Source organism: Pseudorasbora parva, chromosome 12 (genome assembly GCF_024679245.1).
Source record: "Pseudorasbora parva isolate DD20220531a chromosome 12, ASM2467924v1, whole genome shotgun sequence".
Taxonomy (NCBI): Eukaryota; Metazoa; Chordata; class Actinopteri; order Cypriniformes; family Gobionidae; genus Pseudorasbora; species Pseudorasbora parva.
The window spans coordinates 23,103,616-23,123,203 of NC_090183.1; the positions used below are offsets into that span (position 1 = coordinate 23,103,616).

Below are 19,588 nucleotides of genomic sequence, written 5' to 3' on the forward strand. Positions count from 1 at the left end.
CATCAGTCTCAGCTGTCAATCATGACGTCACACCCCCCATTTTTATAGCATCAGATAACTAACTAAAACTAAACTTATTTTTAAAAAAAACGAACACTTGAAATGAAATCATTGTGATGATAACTGCCTTCAATGACATAAACTAACTTTGGGGGGAAAATATTTAAGGTGTAATTCTATTGTTTAGTTTGCCTCGCGTACATTAGAAAACACAGAACATATTATTTCTCCCAGCGCTAGAGGCTACATATTCCCAAATCGGCAGTGTCCTGATGACGTCGTAGAGGCATGACAGCTGAAGACCAGAGGGAGGGATCGCTGCAGCATAATGCAGGAGGTAAGATGCATTATCTGCAATGCAAGACGGAACAGCGACGCAGCCGAGAAGTGGAACATCCCTATATTTTTAGCATTTACCTAAAAGGCCTGAATGTGTGCACGACAGATGGTGAAAGGAAGAGAAAAAGAGTTAGACATTTCTCTTTGTGCAGAGCAAAACTTTGTACCATAGGTAATGTCATTCTGATCATTCTTGAATGAATTTGTTGGAAATGTGCTGTAAAATATGGGGTATAAATCTACCTGAACTGTTTTATAATAATTGACAGGTGTTTAATGTTTTTGTATTGTTATTTTTTTACAATGTTAAAGCTCAATATTATACACAACAATATATTCAGAGGCAAAATATATTACATAAAATAAAAACATACAAAACATACAAGATGATGAGTAAATAACACACATTACTTAAGCACTTTTAGTACAATAAAAGCCTTACTTTAACACTGTACTATATAACACTGTTAGTCAACACAAGAAACAGGTCAATGTGACTTGTTTTGATGCATTTTAAAAGGTTACAGAGAGGAAGAAAATACCACAAACTGCAAAGGAAGGTGTATTTTGGTTTAGAATGGAAACCCAAGTTGAGAAATGACATCAGAAAGTAAAATACAAATGCAAACAATGACCCATAATTTGTGATATGTTTACTTTCAAGTTTGCCATGAGAAAAAAAAAGGCTTTTTCTAAAATGCCATTATTATGAACAGAGGAATGAATTATGATTGTGTATTTTAATTTCATCCGTCTATCACCATTGGCCTATTCAGACTAAAACTAACATGCAGTTCAAAACATACTTTAGGCTGCTTTGCACATGCACACTTAACCACAAGTAGGGTCTTTTCTGTTTCTGTTGTCCATCAACTGCCGCATCTTTTTTTAAATTCTTTACACTTGAACTATTTTCAATCCTTCTTGATTTTAAATGTACTCAAGCATAAATCATTTGAAAGCTTTACCAATGCAAATAGACACTAACACAGCCTTAATGACAGATATTTATCAAAGTAGCTTGGCAGATTGATAGTCCGGGTTGATGAATGTCCGCACACTGGGCTCCAAATTGCTCCGTTTCATCTCTTCATAAACTGAGTCTGAGGGTGGAATTGATGGTATGTATTTCTTGTTTCCCCTACAGTCCTTGATCTAAGAATGATAAAAAGAAGAGACAAATATTCATGTCAACCGTAAATTTCATTTGGGTAACACTTTAGAGTACGGTCCAATTCTCACTATTAACTATTAACTATAACTTTTGCCTCAAGAAACTCTTATTTGCCTCAAGAAAAAAGCTTATTAATAGTTGGTAAGGTAGTTGTTAAAGGGATAGAACACCCAAAAATGAAAATTACCCAATGACTTTAAGCACTTAGGTGTATTTGACATTCTATTAACCTGGGGGTTAGTAAAGGCCTTCTGAAGTGATATATTTAAAATGTATAAAATATATTTATAAAATATCCATAATTGAAACTTAAAAAAGTCAAATATTTATCTTCCGGCAGACCACCTTCTGTATTCAACTTACGTCCATTAGCATTTTGTTTTGCGAGAGGCATTACACTTAAATACAGAAGGTGGTTCGCCGAAAGCAAGATACTTTACTTTATTTTTTAAACATGCATTTAAGTTTTAAATATGGATATTTTTCTTACACAAGCCCATCGATTCGTTTCAGAAGGACTTTATTAACCCACTGGAGCCGTGTGGATTACTTTTATAATGGATGGATGCACTTTTTTGTGCTGCCATTCACTGCCATTATAAAGCTTGGAATAGCCAGGATATGTTTAAATGTAACTCAAATAGTATTCGTCTGAAAGAAGAATGTTATATACACCTATGGCTTTAGGCTGAGTAAATTTTCATTTTTGGAAGAACTATCCCTTTAAGTTCGGGTACTGGGTTGGAATAGGGAATATAGAATATGGTCATGCAGTATAAGGCATTAATATGTGCTTTATAAGAACTAACAAACAGCCAATATGCATGCTAATAAGCAACTAGTGAGAGTTGGACCCTAAACTAAAGTGTTACAAAATTGTGCAAAATACAATATTTGTCCGCTATATGACTGACTGTGAGAAAACAATATAGCAATAAAACATGATAATTTTAAAAAAGTTTAGTTATCAACCCTGTTGCTAAAGCTCCCCAACACTGCCCATTCTGAATTTGTCCGACACACCCGTTTTAGGTCTTAGTGTCTACTAATTAGCGGATGACCTGAATCAGGTGTGTTTGATCAGAGAGACATTTAAAATGCGCAGTGTTGAAGACGCAGACAAACAGACACTTGCCAAACTTGTTCACAAGAATCTTGTCGCTTGTGCATGACCTGTTAACGGCAAAACCCACAAATGATAATGTGCGTCAAAGACCAATCACACATTAAATGTAAGTTTAACACCTTAATCACACATTAAGTGTTTTTTTTTTTTTTTTTTTTTTTTTTTTTTTGTGGTCAAATAGCAATATGGGTGAATCTGTTTTCTTGAGCTCTATGACTTTCGTTTCTCAAATGAAGATAAGAAGATAAAAAATAAAGATCTACATGTTATTTTATTTAGTTATTTTTATTTTATTAGTTTTACTTCACTTTTACATGCAATACAATAGTAATATACACTGATGACCAAAACAAATTAGTTCTCCCAACAAGGCTACATATTGAGGTTTGAGTAGATTAAATGGTAAGCAAACAATCAGTTCTCGTGAATGCAAGAGAAATAAGCAGGAATAAAGATCTAAACGACTTTGACCAGGTCCGGCAAGGCAACTGAGTCAAGTATCTCAGAAAGGGCAAGGCTTGTAGGTCGCTCCCGGTCAACAATGTTGAAAATGTATCAACAGCGGTCTGAGGAAGGACAAATCAGCGACAGGGTGTTGGGCGCCCAAGGCTCATCCATGCACAAGGGCAACACAGACTATTCTATCTGGTCCGAACCAACTATTGTGCAAGTTTAAGTAATTAGATGAAATAATATGCAATCATATATAAGGGATAACTTGGTGTGCAGTACTCAATTTTAATGCTCGATGCGGAGGCAAAAGACCACCTGATGTGTATTAAAATCATGTATTGCAGTCCTTGTTGTGGATTACAACTTACTAATCTTTTTGTTCTGGCTGCTTTTTTAAAGTTGTTCAAGTACTAAACAACATCTGACAGAAGTAACAGAAGACGTACCCTACAAAATGTGCAGAGTGGTAGGTCTGTAAAGTGTATAAATGCACATTTAAAACCATCCTATCATTTTCAACAACAAATCAAACAAGTTATTTGTGAAGTCATTTGTGACAGCATGTTCTCGCATGATAGCACACCTCAGTAATCAGATACGCTTTTGAGATACGCGTAATGTAATGTAATGTAAAATGTTGTAATGTTGTCTGTAAGTTTTGTTTTTGCTTTACTTACCTTCAGAAACATACAGAAGAAACCAATGAAGCACAGCAGAGACATGGCAGCACATAAAATGAAGGAGATCTTCACACGAGTATCTTCTGGGCAGTGTTTTTTTTCTTCTTTTTCTTCTTTTAATGACATAAAAAAAAATCAGGGCCAGAGAATTATATAATTGTACTAGTTATACTTTTTTCCTTTCAATATTAATTATCCAGTGTTTGTAATTCTCAAATTATTTTGTAATAAAATCATTTACATGAAATGTAAGACACACTTACCTATCCATAACCAAGTGAAACTGCCAACAGTAGTTTTCTCTTCTAAATTAAATTCACACCAGTAAAGCCCAATGTCTTCGGCAGTTGCATTTAAGAGGGTGATGTTAAATTTGGGAAATTCTCCACTTATAATGGCTTTGGATTCGTTCATTCTTTTAAAGGTAAGAGTTTGGGGTTTTAAGAAGTAGAAGAGTATCTGTGGTTCTTTTGCTCCTTCTTGCTTGTACATGTACACCCCGTCCTGCAGTGTTTCATCTGTAGCGCACTCGATGGCGATATCACCCCCAGAATCTCTGATTACTGTTTGAAGAAAAACAACCATTGAGACATGTTTTCTGCAAACACTTAAATATGCATATCTATATTTTGATCTTGTGTGCTTGGTCTTTTTTATAACTAATGAAACTTTTCTACACAATATACTGCAGAGTCTACCATAGCAATGTATTGTAACATTTTCAGGTTTTACATTGGGGAAAAAAGGGCAACATTTTACAATAAGGTTTCATTTGTTAACATTAATTAACTAACATGAACTAACCATGAGCAATACATTTGTTACTGTATTTGTTTATCTTTGTTAAAATTATACAGCTGTCCATTGTTTGTTCATTGATGTTACTTTACAGTGCATTAACTAACAAATACAACTTGATTGTAATAATGTATTATTCAATGTTGCAATTAACATTAAAAAATATAAATAAATACTGTAGAAGAGCCGTTCATTATTAGTTAATGTTAATTAATGCTAACCAATTAAAGCTTATTGTAAAATGTATGCATAAATTCATACCTTTCACCACTGGGGTAGCGCATGACATGCTTCCTATACAAATACTGATGAAAAGAAAACTGCATCTCACAACACACGGCATCTTCACAGCTCTTTGTGACTATGAGAAATTTCTGTTCAGCAACATCAGGTGGAAGTGTTGGTCACATGCCCAACGCATCAGACTTTTTTTCTTTTCTTTTTTTTTAAGGAAGCTGAGAAGAAAGAGGTGCTGTAAATAGCCTACTATGTCAAGATGCTGAGAAAACATATGACAGTTATTATTGATACATTATTGTTACATTATTGAACATATTGTAGCCAATTTGTTCAATTTTTAACAAAATTTTTACTTTATTTTTATTTATTTATTTTTATTTATTTAGGACTTATTTACATTGTTAAAGAGTTTGATTTTAATGCGATAAAAAAAAGAGTTTGACTATTTCTGTGACAAATACACTACACAATTATTATTTTTTTTCAAATATGGCCCCGTATGTCTTTATAAAGGGCGGAATTGCTTGTATGTTCTCCCGGAAGATTTTCAGTTCTCCTGGACGAGCGCATACGCACATCAACCAGAGCGAGAGCAAGAGCAAGAGCGCACCCATCAACGAGTTTCGTTCGAGTAACGGAAGCCGTAAGCAGCGCTGTAATTTTGTTTTTTAGACCACAAAATCAGCAATGTCATTAAGAAGTGTGTTTTTGGTTGTGGGGAAAGATAACCTTGTTCAATTTCCAAATAACCCAGGGTTAAGTGTGTGTGTTTGTTCCCAGTTACAAGTCGAAACTGCAGCCGTTGAGTGAAACTGCATTAAATGTCTCTGTTTCCTTGGCAATCGGCGCGTAAGTGCATATAATGTCAGCAACATGAACATTTCTCGAGTTCAAACTTACATATAATTATATTGAGTATGCGTATTTGGTGTGCTGTCTGGGTGGAGGGAGGGTGATAAACTGTCAACAGAATGGAGGTAAAACTGCTACAAAATTTATTCAAGGATTATCCTTGTTATAACTTTCCTAGTTATTTTGGATCAAACCACACAGACACCAGCTTTAACTTTCGTTCTCCTTTACGCTTCACCTCCATACCTGATGACATTCAATCAATCAACTTTATTTATATAGCGCTTTTACAATCATGATCGTGCCAAAGCTAGCCTAGAAATCTAGACGCACCCTAGTGGCAGCAAATTTAATCTGCCCGCAAGTGTCGTCTAGGAACTCTCAATACCCTTCTGAGCTGTATTCCTCACAATCTGGACGGGCCAATCACGTTGTGTATAGAGTCGGCGGGCGGGGCCATAATGACGACGGCCGAGTTGCGTTTGCGTGCTTCTAGTAAACACAGAACCTGGCGAACGGCAGCGGTCTTTCGAATCAGCTTTGACCGCGACTCTGGAAGACTTGGAGTTAAGCTTTTCTCTGAAAAAAGAACGGCACTGAAGTCATTCTTAAAAAGGGAAGATGTGTTCGGAGTTTAGCCGACCGGATACGGTGAATGTTTAATCTATCAACAAGCTCTGCTTCATCTGGTTGGTTTTATCCTATCGCGTGCAGAGGGAGTTTGAAAGACAACCGTTTATCCCGCCCCTCGGATTGAGGAATAGGATAATATTGCATCAAAATTAGATGTGGCTGTACAGTCGTTCTGGAGAGAACAGTGTTATCAGCTTATTTTAATTTATCATATAGCGACAATGTTGGCAAATCCGTATTATAGTTAATAGAATTAATTAAAACCTAATTCATAAATTTTATCTGTTGAATAACTTTGATCATAATTTTAGTGTCCCCAACTGAGCAAGCCAAAGGCGACAGTGGCAAGGAACCAAAACTCCATCAGGGCATGATGGAGAAAAATAACGTCAATAACGTAAAAAGTAACGGTGATGAGGTCACATCAATACACAACATCTCCCCTCTACTTGAATATGAACTTAACCCACTAAACAAGTTCTCATTGCCGTTAAAACAGTTCAGCACATTCAACACATTACTGTTTTTTCTTTTTTTTTCTTGGAACATCAGCAATGCTTTCAAAACAGGTGCACTACCATGATATAATTCTAAATTTAACTTCTATGTTGTTGGTGTTTTGTTTTTTGTTGTTGTTTTTTCTCTGATTGCACAATCTTTAGTGTCTATGAACTCATTGAACCCAAAATTTCTCCCCTTTTTTTCCATCTTCTCATCAATACTTTAGAATTTAATCAGTCACTCAATGACAATAAAAATTACAAATTAATATCAACTCTGTTCTTCACATGAAGATATCGTATGACTTTAGAAAACTTGGAATGCAACATGAGTTGATACTTTTATACTGTTTTTTGGTCCGTTTTTGCAATAAATGCATGTGACTGTACGTTTTTGCCTGTTATGTATTTTGAATTGTTGAGAGTAGGTTGGTTTAGGGTAGGAGTGGAGTTAGTTGCTCCAAAATATACAATTAGGCTATAAATATTAATTCTGTCAGATCAGGTTGGTGGAATCACACGGCGTAGACATACACGTGGAGATGATGGTTCGTTTAGGTGTAGACATACATGCAGAATCACACGGCGTAGACATACACGCGGAGATGATGGTTCGTTTAGGTGTAGTCAAACACGCGGAATCACACGGCGTAGACATACACGCGGAGATGATGGTTCGTTTAGGTGTAGACATACATGCAGAATCACACAGCGTAGACATACACGCGGAGATGATGGTTCGTTCAGGTGTAGACATACATGCGGAATCACACGGCGTAGACATACACGCGGATAGCTCAAAAGGGGATTAGATAACACGCCACTTGCCTTTAGAAAGTGGCGTGTATGTTTACGCAAAGTCATGATGTCATGTTGTCTCCATTTGCTTTGCCCGCTTTGGAGTCGTTTTGATGTGGTGGATTCCATTCTCCTGACAAAATGTCCGAAACTGACTGGACTTGAATTGCGGTCCACAATCTGACCTGAGGGTTAAGGGAAGTCTGTGCCGACTGAAAATGTCTTCCAACCTGTCAATCACTTGTTCTGCCGTTGTGGACTTGAGGATTGCATATTTGTAGTACCTGCTGTAGTAGTCAACCACAACCAGAATCAAATGTCTGTCAGGTAAAGGACCAAGCATGTCTGTGGCTAAGTTTTGCCATGGCCCTTCAGGCATTACTGTGGGCCACAGTGGCTCAGGAACATCTGGTTTCGCTACTAGCTGGGAGCCATGACAAATCTTTCTGCAGCCTTTTCCATTCCGGGCCACCAAACCTTTGTTCTCAGGAGTTGCTTTGTTCCAACAACACCAAGATGACCCTCATGAGCCAACTGTAATGCTCTTCCTCGCAGCAACTGTGGCAAAACAATTCTTGTTCCTCTGAGTATTATTTTACCTATGACACATAGCTCACCTGCAATATGGCCTTATGCAGGACAGTCAACGAAACAACCTGTTTGAAGGCTGTTCTCAGTCTCTCTAATTCCACATCATTTTCTGAGAACTGCTCGACTTCCTTTGTGGTCAGGGCCCTGGGTGTCGCACAAACAGCTATAAACCGCACATATTCCTCTGCGTTATGTATGTGTCTTTCACCTTTGGCTGATGGGCCCAGCTGGCGTGACAAAGGATGGGCAATGTTGTGCATTACAGGTATATGAATCACCCGAAAGTCATAAGGCTGTAGTCTCAAAAACCCACCTTTCGATCAAAAGGCTTTGAGCGAGGGCTATAAATTGTTTTCAATGCTTTGTGGTCTGTGACTAGATCAAACTTCCGACCATAAACGTAAGGGTGCAATCGTTCCCATGCCCACACCAGAGCTAGTGCTTCGTGCTTGTCATGTCACAGACAAGGGAAAATGGTGCGAGGACTCATGTGCAAAAGAAGTGGTAATTTATTATAAAAAGAAACATAAATATAAAACAAAACCCACAAGGGGGCAAAAATACATAATCAAAACATAAACTCAAAAACATACCAGAACAGAATCACGGGGAGGACGGGAGACGCAGACATTACAACGATACCACAAAGACTGACTAACACCAGGAACTTATAACAGGGATCAAATGAGACAGGGACCGAGGAAACACAGGTGGGAGAAATCAAACACTAATTAGATAACAAGGGGGGAGGGATCAGACAATGCCAGAAGCACAAGGGCCATGCTGACAAAACCCACATGTGCACACAAGACAGGACAGGCATGTGACAGTGCTCTGTTTGTGAATACCTTTGTTTACACTCTGTCAAGCTTCTGCTCACATAGCAGACAGGAACCATTCCTCCTGTACTAGTACTGCTCCGATGCCCTTTTGTCCAGCATCAGCAATGACTTTTGTTGGTGCGTCCTTGTCAAAGTAAGCCAATGTTGTGGCCTCGGCCAGCTTATCCTTAAGAGTTTCAAAAGCTTTCTTTTGATCACTTCCAAAATGAAACTTAGACGGAGTTCCACTGACTCAAAACAGAATTATTTGATTGTCTTTATCAGCTCCAAAATCACAATCTTTTGCAGCTTGCCTTAAACATATGGCAAATTGCTGCACGGTCTGTCCCATTTTCTGCATTTAGCTGATAAAACGTTTGTGTGGAGAAAATATCCTGCAAGTCTGTTCCAGCATGATGTAAAAGCAGGGCTCTCCGTCTTTGCCTTGTAGCATCGGTTGCATCGTCAGTCAGGATCAAACCCTTTCCGTCGGCAAAAAGTTCAAATGCATTTAGCCATCTTGTCCACCGTGGGCCCAACGTGGCTGGATCGCTGAAGCAGTCGAACTTGGGAACAGTCCCGTCCATCATTAACGTGTGCCTCCTATCTTAACTAAACTTTTCAATAAACTGAAGTTACTCTGAGTAACGGTCCTCTAACTCACTTTCGGATTTAACCAGGGACGTGCACAGGATTTTTGAGGGGCAGTTGCTCTGACCTAAAAAAAGGGCCCTCATCTGTCCAATTACATATTATTGTTATTGCCATTATCATTATTATTTCAATGCCCCCTAGTGGTATTTATGTTCTGCTCAGGAAAAATATTATAGGTGGGGCTATTTTTTTGCAGGGCGGTCTGGGGGGTTTTCCCCCCAGAATTTTTTTTTATTTCGTAGATGTGATTTCCTGCATTATGGTGCATTTGAGGCCATTTCCCTTGCCAATACCAATAAAGAACTCAAATCAGTCAATATCCCTAGTCGGTAACACTTTACTTGAAGGGGTGTGCATAAGACTGACATGACACCTTCATAATCATGACATGACACGTGTCATGAATATGAAGGAGTTTTTATGCATGTTTATAACAACTGTCATTAAGTGGCATTTGCTTAATTATGTCATTTTTAATGCAATGATGACATTTCAGAGTTGTCTTTGTCATGACAACTTGACATAAACCAATACATCATAACCTGTCATAAACAGACATGAAATGACATAGCAGATTAATTATCAAATTTAAGAAACTACTTAGCTTTTTGGGTTTACATTACATTAGTTGCTAGGCAACGTGGGGGAGAAGACGCTGGCGTTGTCTGTTCGCCGCTTCTCCACCCACAAATCATGTTAACTTTACTATTAAATTTAGATTTTATTTTATTTTCTTATGTTTGTGACTAGTCTAACAGTCAGAGCAACAATTGGGACTGTTGCTGATTGCTGGCAGCCACTGAGGACGTTGTTTGCCGTTTTTTCACCGCTTCTTCTGTTTTTGTTTGAATTTGTGGTTGGTTTTGGTTTGAAGGACATTTGATGTTGCTCGCTGCGGCTGCTCTCTCTCTTCTGGGTGTCGGCTTGTGGTCTCCCTCGGGCTTGAACTGCATGGGGGCTGAAGTTTGCACCAGGCTAGCGTCATCAGCTTCCGGCATGATGTTGAGATGTAATTTTTACTTGTTATTCATGTATTGTTATTTTTTCCCTTTGTTGCACTTTAAGATTCTTCGGAATGAAAAGTACATTATAAATAAAATCTATTATTATTATTATTAAACTGTCATGTGGTTGGTTTTGACGCTGGCTGTCATTAGGCTAATATAATGTCATGATTTTTTTATAAATTTAATTTGTCATTTACATGTCATTAAGTGTCAATACTGCGTCAAATTATTTCATAACATTGTCATGAATATATTTCTTGACCTAAACTACAGTGGTACAAGTTGAATTTGTCATTAACATGTCATTAAATGTCAAATTATTTTATAACAGTGTCATGAAATATGGCATCATAGAGGAAATTGTACAGAGTCATTAAAAACTATTAATATAACTCAAAATGATAGAGTGGCATAGACATATACACCTATATGATGATGTCTATGGTGGCACCACTGGTTATGTGTACGCTGTAACAGATGTTGGCAGAGCCTCAGTGAGGTTAGTTTGTTGAGGTGTTTAATATCAATTTAGTTTGCAGTAAGTAAAAACAATTCACAACAACGTTATTTTGGGTTTAATATACTTTATTTAAACTTTCGCTCACTCTTTAACGAATAGTTTGAGTTTATTCTTACCATTTCTTTGTTTGTCTGTTTGTTATGGCGGTGTCATGACAAATCCTGTCCCCCTGTGAAATCGTGTCCGCAAGGACCCAACTTGGTAGCGGTTTAAAATGCCTGATCAAAAGCTCTTATCGCGATGTTTTGTGTAATGCTAATCGAGCCGTTGATTACGTAGATATTACGTAGATATACGCATAGATATCAACGGGCTACTGTACATAGTTTATTCTAGCATGTTAAATGCTAAAAATATTTAAGAAATGTGTTGTGTTAGGCGTTAGGTATCAAACACGTCTTGTAAAATGTGTATTAATCTATGTAATTAATACATAATGCAGGATTGTCAAAGCAGTAGTTTTGATTTCAGAGGTCGTTGGGATTTCAGTGTCTGGAATAATTTACCTCAACATAGCTGTTGGATGTTTTTCAGTTAGCTATATATAACACTTGTAATGATAACCCAACTTACCTTAATAAAGATTCATGAACGAATAGAATGGGTAATAAAAATTAATCCCGAATGTGTTCAAAGTTTTTGTTTAACGCATACGAAAATTCTAGGCTGTTCTATTGTCATCTAAAATTTTATTTGGTATAATTATTCAAATTACTAGGTAGCTATAGTGAATAATTTACAATGACACCTCACAAATCTTATTGAGTACGCATTATCTCCTTGAAACCCCCATAAAAGCATTTTCTCACTCAATGGCCTAAAACTTACCATAGCATAATTACCATGTAAAATTGTTTATTTTTTTCTTTGAGAAAATAGTGACGATAATCCAAATCTTCAATTCTGTTTATGTATGACATGGTTTTGCTTCCACTGTTAAATTTATCAATATTTAAGCAGTTACTTAATAATAACAGTGCAGTATGCTCATTTATTCATACAAAATGTTAACACGCATACAATATTATGTAATTTGTAAACGAGCAATTATTGCATACAAAAATAATTACATTTATGCAATAAACAAACATGTAGAAATACAAGAGTAAATCAATTGAATTAGAGTTTAGAGATATTTTAATGAGTTAACATTTAACATATGTTAAAAATTACACAGAGCAGAGTATTTAATATTGATAAAGAAGTCCATTTCTATGGCCAAGATGTGATTGTAGTCTGCGACTCTTCATCATGGCAAAACCGGAACTGGGATCAGGCCAGACTGCAACTGGATCTGTCAGCCTCACGGACCTGAAGATAGGACCAGGATAAAAAAAATGAATTGCTATTAGGTGAATGCTTGGTTAAATAGATGAGCTTTATATCTACGCAAACTGATCGAACATGGCTAGGATGTTTATTTCATTATTTAGGAGCTAAGTAGAAAGAAAAAAAACTTTATAAAAAAAAAAGAAGCATCAGATACATGTAAAAATTTGTCTTAATCTGTGATATGCATATTAGCATCACTTATCTTGGGTGGTTTTGGACACCTGAAAGGACCTAGGCAGTCTCCTCGGCATGGGCTGCAGGATATGGCTTCTGTGGCAGAGAAATATATTTATGATCAGCATCCGATAATGTAAAAATTTGTCTTTATCTGTGATATGCATATTAGCATCACTTATCTTGGGTGGTTTTGGACACCTGAAAGGACCTAGGCAGTCTCCTCGGCATGGGCTGCAGGATATGGCTTCTGTGGCAGAGAAATATATTTATGATCAGCATCCGATAATGTAAAAATTTGTCTTTATCTGTGATATGCATATTAGCATCACTTATCTTGGGTGGTTTTGGACACCTGGAAGGACCTAGGCAGTCTTCTCGGCATGGGCTGCAGGACAGTGTGCGGATGCACATACACTTCGGTTACAGGTCTGGACTTCTCTCTGGATACACACACTGGACAAGGTTATAAATTAACAAGACTTTATTTGGGAACTCAGGGCAGTAAAGGATGAGATTGTGAGGATGGGAGAGGAGAATCAGTCTTACGGCCAAGGAAGGAGCTCAGGAGTACCAAAATAGCCAGTGGTTGGAGTATCAGAAGCTTTCAAGGACACCAACACATTTGTAAGGGTCGTTGGGAGTCTGAAGATCACACAGGAAAGTTTATGGAGACACCCCGGCAGAGCAGATATGAGATGGGAGGCCTCGGTTAACTGGCTGTCCAGGGGCCTGTACCATGATGGTAGTTCAAACTCAGGGTTACAGGATTAGTTCTATTCAGGATTTGATCCTGAAGTCAGGAGTTTAGCTGTGACATCAGATGCACTTCACATTCTCGCGAGAGAAGCAGAATATTCTGCAGATGATTGAAAAATATTAAGAATCTAAACAAATTTACACAGTAAGAAGAAAACGGCAATCTATAAAAAGAGGACAACTTAAAGAAAATCTTGCTACGTCATTGCAAGTTAAAGTCATGAAGTTAATTTAGTTGATATATAGAGAATTGAACATTTAAGCTCACATTTAGTCATTTTTATAGTTGTATTTATTGATTTTAAAGCCGATTTGTATGACCTTTATATAGGCTATTAATATTAATTTTTACAAGTCGCTATTAATGATGTGTAATGTGTAATTGATTATGGGTATAATTACATTTGTATGTATGTAAATATTATTATAAGCCAGCATTGGTATAAGCCAGATGCTTTAGCCTTTAAAACATTTTCTATGTAGTAAGTAACCTTTATTTTTGAGTTGAAAAAGGTGGAGTGACTTTATGGCATCAGAGGTGTGCTCATAGCTGATTGATCCAGTTTCAGTTTGAGATCGTTATCCAGAACTAATGCTCCGCTCAGGCAAGTTTTTTGAGCCCGTAAGTTTCGACTTCAAGCCGTTCCAGGCAGACACACCAAACTGCCAGACCACGAGGAATTGTAGTAGCTAGCTAGATGTAAACAAAACATGGCAGACCGTATGGGCTTTTTGCTCATTTACTATCATTTTTATCTCCAAGGATGCTTATTCCTTGCTTATCTAAGGGAAACGGTGGAGAGAAAAACAGCGCATAAGGCAAGCTGCTTCACCATGTATTTTACATTATTTGTTTATTTGGACATTATTTGTATATTTGGACATGTATACATTTATTCTTGCACTCAATGGACTGAAAACTAGCTAACGCTAGAAAAGCTGCTGATAATACATAACATTGGCAGATAAATAACATTAGAACAATACCTCATTTTAATAAACGATTTGATTTTTTATGACTTCCATTAATATGGGTTGCCTGGAACGCAGCAATAATCTGCCCTGGAGCAGGTTAGCTGTGGAGCGCAAGTTACCATGGAGATGAACACAGCTAAAAGCCTAAACATTTTAATGGCACCAAAAACCCAGTACTGGCACAAACTGAGCTTAAACATATCTGGCTAGCCAGCTATTCTGGCTTCATGGTATAGGCCCCTGATCCCATTGGATAGGGTTAACGAAGACAGTCTTGGTTGCCGCTATCAGTTTGGCTCTGCCGGGGATATTTTTCTGAAAAAGAAGGCAAATGGAAGAGGTTTGACTACTTTCCTGCTGCTGTGACAGTACGACTCTGACTCCAGTAGTGGAAGTTAAAGCTTCTTTGAGGGTCTGCATTACCTTCTCGGCTTTGAGATTCCAAGGTAGTGACATGATTTTGCCTTTGAGAAGGGATGTGAGTAGAGCAGTGAGAATATTTCTTTGTACAGATAGCCCACTCGCATGACAACTGATTCTGACTTGATGCTTTACATACCCTCAGTTCAAATTATATCCGGTCACAGATTTAACCTTGTGCGTAGTCGAGGAGAGGGTTGTAGTACGTTGGAGCTGCTTGCAGAGGTCACTGGAGGTAAGTCAATGAGGGCCGTGACTGTAACAGAATTCAGCAACAACCAAGGTCACATTGGTGGACAATGGTGAGGATGTAGCGGGTATTTTAGACGGAGCTCACCTGAAGATGAGGAGGGCGAATGGGACATGTCCCAATATGACGGTCACTTGCTCCACAATATAAACACACGTTTTGGGTCAGGCAAGCTTGATTAGGGCTGCACGATAATTACGATTATTTTGGTCAAAATTATAATCACGATTATTCTATAAAAAAAAAAGGAATGTGGTTAGGGCCATTTTGCATGTACTTTACCAACCTACAATACACCAAAAAGGCCTGTAGGTTAACCAGCTAAGATAAATTAATGATAAATTAATACAAAAAAACAAAACTTTTACACAAAAGACAAACCACAGATTTAGAAAAAAAGAAAAGAACGATGCTCTTTGGTATACATAAAAAACCGCTTAGTGGCTTAATGCACCAAGACAGTGATAGTAAAAAAAAAACTTTAAAAAAAATCCATAAACATATAAATAAACCATACTGTAACAATTTTCTGAATTGTCACGTTTGAATAAATGCACAGTTGCAACCTAAAAGGCGGAGATTCGTATTGCATTTGTGGGAATTCATCACTGAAGGTTTAATCATTGCATATTTAATCACAAATAGTAGAAGTGGCTTGTGAAGAAACAAAGACTGGCTTGGATGCTGTTTGAAGGGGCGTGTCTGATGCGAGTCTTCAGTGAAAACACCCACTGTTGTGATTGGCTGACATCTTTGCATTTGAAATGAGATTAGGTGTCAAATTTTAGACTTTTTAAGACCATTATGAATAAAATGTAAGACCTATATCACGCAATAAAAAAAAGCATGCATAGTAAATGCAGAATCACTCAATTAGGCTACTTAAACTTATATCATTTAATTTATGTAAATTGAACAAAGTATTAGTAAACTTATTATTCATAGCTCAATCCCACCAGGATTAGCATATCATATATATATACTATATATATAAATTTTGACCAAAATTAGTTTTTATTTTGTGGTGGTCACTTCCATAGATTTGCAAACATTTTTATTTTCTTTATATAATTAGGATGCAACATTAACCATATTATTATGTTAGATGCACAATAGCCACACATGGCAATAAAACTGACAAAATGCATGAATCTTGATTTGGTATTACAAAAACAAAAAAAGCTGGTTCAGTTGTGTGCGATCTATCTTTAATAACACGATCGCTTGGGGTGGGAAATATGACCAACATCTTAAAAGTAAACCACAGCAATAATTACTTAATATAAGCACAAAGTTTTCAAGTACTTACATAATCAAGTAATTGGTCAGTAATAAAATGTATACTTATAAACAAATGACAATAGGACTAATAAATACAACAAATTTAAGGCTTTTTAAGGCCTTATATTTTGATTTTGAAATTTAATACTTTTTAAGACTCTGCGGGGACCCTGTACGCACTGTTTGTGGCGGTGCTGTAAAAATCTATGTAGTAAAGCCTGAGCTGACATTGCGACTGGTAAACTGAATCCAGTAATTCTTAATTCTCTGGTCGGGTAAAGCAGAGGAAGGGGAGGAAACATTTCCTGGTATGATGTCATAACAGGAGAATTCAAGATCAGCTCGTCTCATTTTCTCAAAGGCACAGAAAGACAGCTGGAACTCTGATTACGTCGATCAAAATTTCTAGCTACTTGGGGACAACATTCAGGCTAGGGGAAGTCGTGTTGAAAAACCTCATAAAATAACAATTTCATCCCATGGGACCTTTAAGAGAAAGCTCTATTCCGGGGATTTAAGCTCTTTGCATCTGGCAGCCACAAGCATGACTGCTAGTAGAGGCTCCTACCAACGCAAAAAAAAAAAAAACATTTTAAGGATAAATAACGTCAATATCATGACGATTACTTGAAATCAATTGAGAAAAGCAGATATCGTTAGCCTGATTAAAATATGATTACTCGTGCAGCCCTAAGCGTGATCAACTTGCATATTCTCTGGTTCTGGGGGCGATGATCTCTCTGGCTGGAGATGTTGGGAGGACTGCAAATTGGGAGACTTGTCATAACAGCTGTGAGCATGACGATCCACACAGGCAGAGTGCTGAATGAACTTATCTAAGGCAAAAGTGTCGTAAAAGATTCCCATCTTCGGTTCCAGGACTGGCCTTCTGTCTGGATATACACTAGACAAGGTTATAAATGAACACAAGAAGACTTTGTTTAGGAACTTATGAAAAGAATTTATGAATAATAAGAATGTTTGAAATATATATATATATATATATATATATATATATATATATATATATATATATATATATATATATATATATATATATGTTGGCCGCGTTGTCATTTCTGTGCATTGGCTATGCATTATATAAATGAGACTTGTTCATTCGTCATGTTATGGGTCATTTTGCGCACAGGCAGCGCTTTGACCTACCACCGAGGGGTCCTAGCCAGGGGGGACAGGATTTCACAAGGCATTTTTCTAGTAGATTTGCCCCGCGTTGTCATTTATGTGCATTGGCTATGCATTATATGAATGAGACGTGCTTATTTGTCACGTTAAGGGTGATTTTTATATTATTTTTAACACGTACATAATATCTAGAGTGTTTTGCGCACAGGCAGCGTTTTGACCTACCGCCGAGGGGTCCTAGCCAGGGGGGAAAGGATTTCACAAGGCATTTTTCTAGTAGATTTGCCCCGCGTTGTCATTTCTGTGCATTGGCTATGCATTATATAAATGAGACGTGCTTAAGGATGATTTTTAAATTATTTTTTAACACGTACATAAGATCTCGAGAGTTTTGCGCACAGGCAGCGTTTTGACCTACCACCGAGGGGTCCTAGCCAGGGGGGACAGGATTTCACAAGGCATTTTTCTAGTAGATTTGCCCCGCGTTGTCATTTCTGAGCATTTGCTATGCATTATATAAATGAGACGTGCTTATTTGTCACGTTAAGGGTGATTTTTAAATTATTTTTTAACACATAGGCTACATAAAATCTCGAGTTTTGCGCACAGGCAGCGTTTTGACCTACCGCCGAGGGGTCCTAGCCAGGGGGGGACAGGATTTCATAAGGCATTTTTCTAGTTAATGATAGCGTTATCATTCCTATGCATTGGTTATGCATTATATAAACGAGACGTGCTAATTTGTTACGTTAAGGGTGATTTTTTAAAATATTTGTTTTATTATTAAGTGTCTGAATCATGTCATTGTGTAAAGATACACACAATAATCACAGCCTATTTCAAACTGGCTGTCAAAGTGCAACATGGCTACAAATTTAAAATCAGTGCAAGAATAAAATGTGCGCAACTTAAATGAAATACTCAGGAGTCAGAATTAATCTAAAAATTCTGTTAAAACTCAGTAGTGATGGAGCATTTTGAACAGAAACTCGCTGAGTAGGACTATCGGTTTTATTAATAGTAACAGTGCGAGTAGTAGGCTAATGTAGGCCTATTATAAGTTCATTTGTAAATGTATAATCCACCAGAGAAACAAATAAAAAGCTACAGTCACGCTGATTTGTGAAGGATCGTGTGCTGAAGACAGTTTTACCTATATATCAACATAGAAAACAGTTATTTTTAACACATTTTTCCATAGTGCTTATGTAAGTTTTCCCACCACTTTAGTCTTTGTCCCTTATGGCTTAAATTGAGGTGAAATTGTGTGTGTGTGTGTGTGTGTGTGTGTGTGTGTGTGTGTGTGTGTGTGTGTGTGTGTGTGTGTGTGTGTGACATATGAGGAAACAAATCTGTATACTGACATGGGTATGACATAGGTATTACAAGGAGAGGGTGAAATATGAGGACAGTCCCCACTTGTGTGTGTGTGTGTGTGTGTGTATTTGTGTGATGTTTCAGAATCGTGTGTGTGTGTGTGCGTGCATGCGTGCATGCGTGTGTTTTGCGTCTGATGTTCAGAATCGTGTGTGAGTGTGTGTGATAAGTCTGTGTGATCTTGGAAGACTGGGAGCTCAGCAGATCAGACTGTAGTCTTCTGAGGTAAGAAGTCCCACTTAAGGTCCTGAGAGATGGTGGTCCCCAGGAACCTGAATGTTTTCACTGTTTACAGAGCTGTATGATGGTGAGAGCCGGGTGGTTTCTCCATCATTTCCCTGAGTCCAAAAACAAATTATATTTATTATATAATTATATATATAGGCTATATATATTATTATGTCTTCAACTTATCTGTAAAACTGACAGAGTATTGCGAGAGTATTGCAAGTTGTTTCCGCTGTCTAAAAGGAAGAATAAAAAATGAGAAAACATCGGCGCTTTTGGGTAAAGCCAACTACGAAACTAAATAGGCTACGTTTAGGCCTAAACATTAGCTTGCAATATTGTTATTTTATGAAAACTGAGCAGCATGATTAAGATATAAGATTCGCAATAGCCTGTTTTAGATGGAGGGACGTGATTTTGACCACTAGAATCCTATTGCAGCACATGCAATTTAGTTGCA

The 19,588-nt window shown here is 37.4% G+C and overlaps 1 protein-coding gene across 2 annotated transcripts; it reads right to left on the reverse strand.

Annotated features, from left to right (window-relative positions):
* Positions 1 to 688: 688 nt before the first annotated feature.
* On the reverse strand, positions 689 to 4,952 carry LOC137093557 (uncharacterized). 2 transcript variants are annotated; one of them, XM_067458374.1, is made up of 4 exons: positions 4,832 to 4,952; positions 4,036 to 4,335; positions 3,770 to 3,882; positions 689 to 1,494 (listed from the first exon to the last, which is right to left on the reverse strand). In XM_067458374.1, exons 1-4 carry the CDS (start codon positions 4,911 to 4,913, stop codon positions 1,351 to 1,353), a joined length of 639 nt encoding a protein of 212 aa, XP_067314475.1. In that variant the 5' UTR covers positions 4,914 to 4,952; the 3' UTR covers positions 689 to 1,350. The 2 variants fall into 2 exon arrangements, with proteins under 2 accessions (XP_067314475.1, XP_067314474.1); XM_067458373.1 differs by having other exon boundaries at positions 3,770 to 3,885.
* Between the last annotated feature and the right edge of the window lie 14,636 nt (positions 4,953 to 19,588).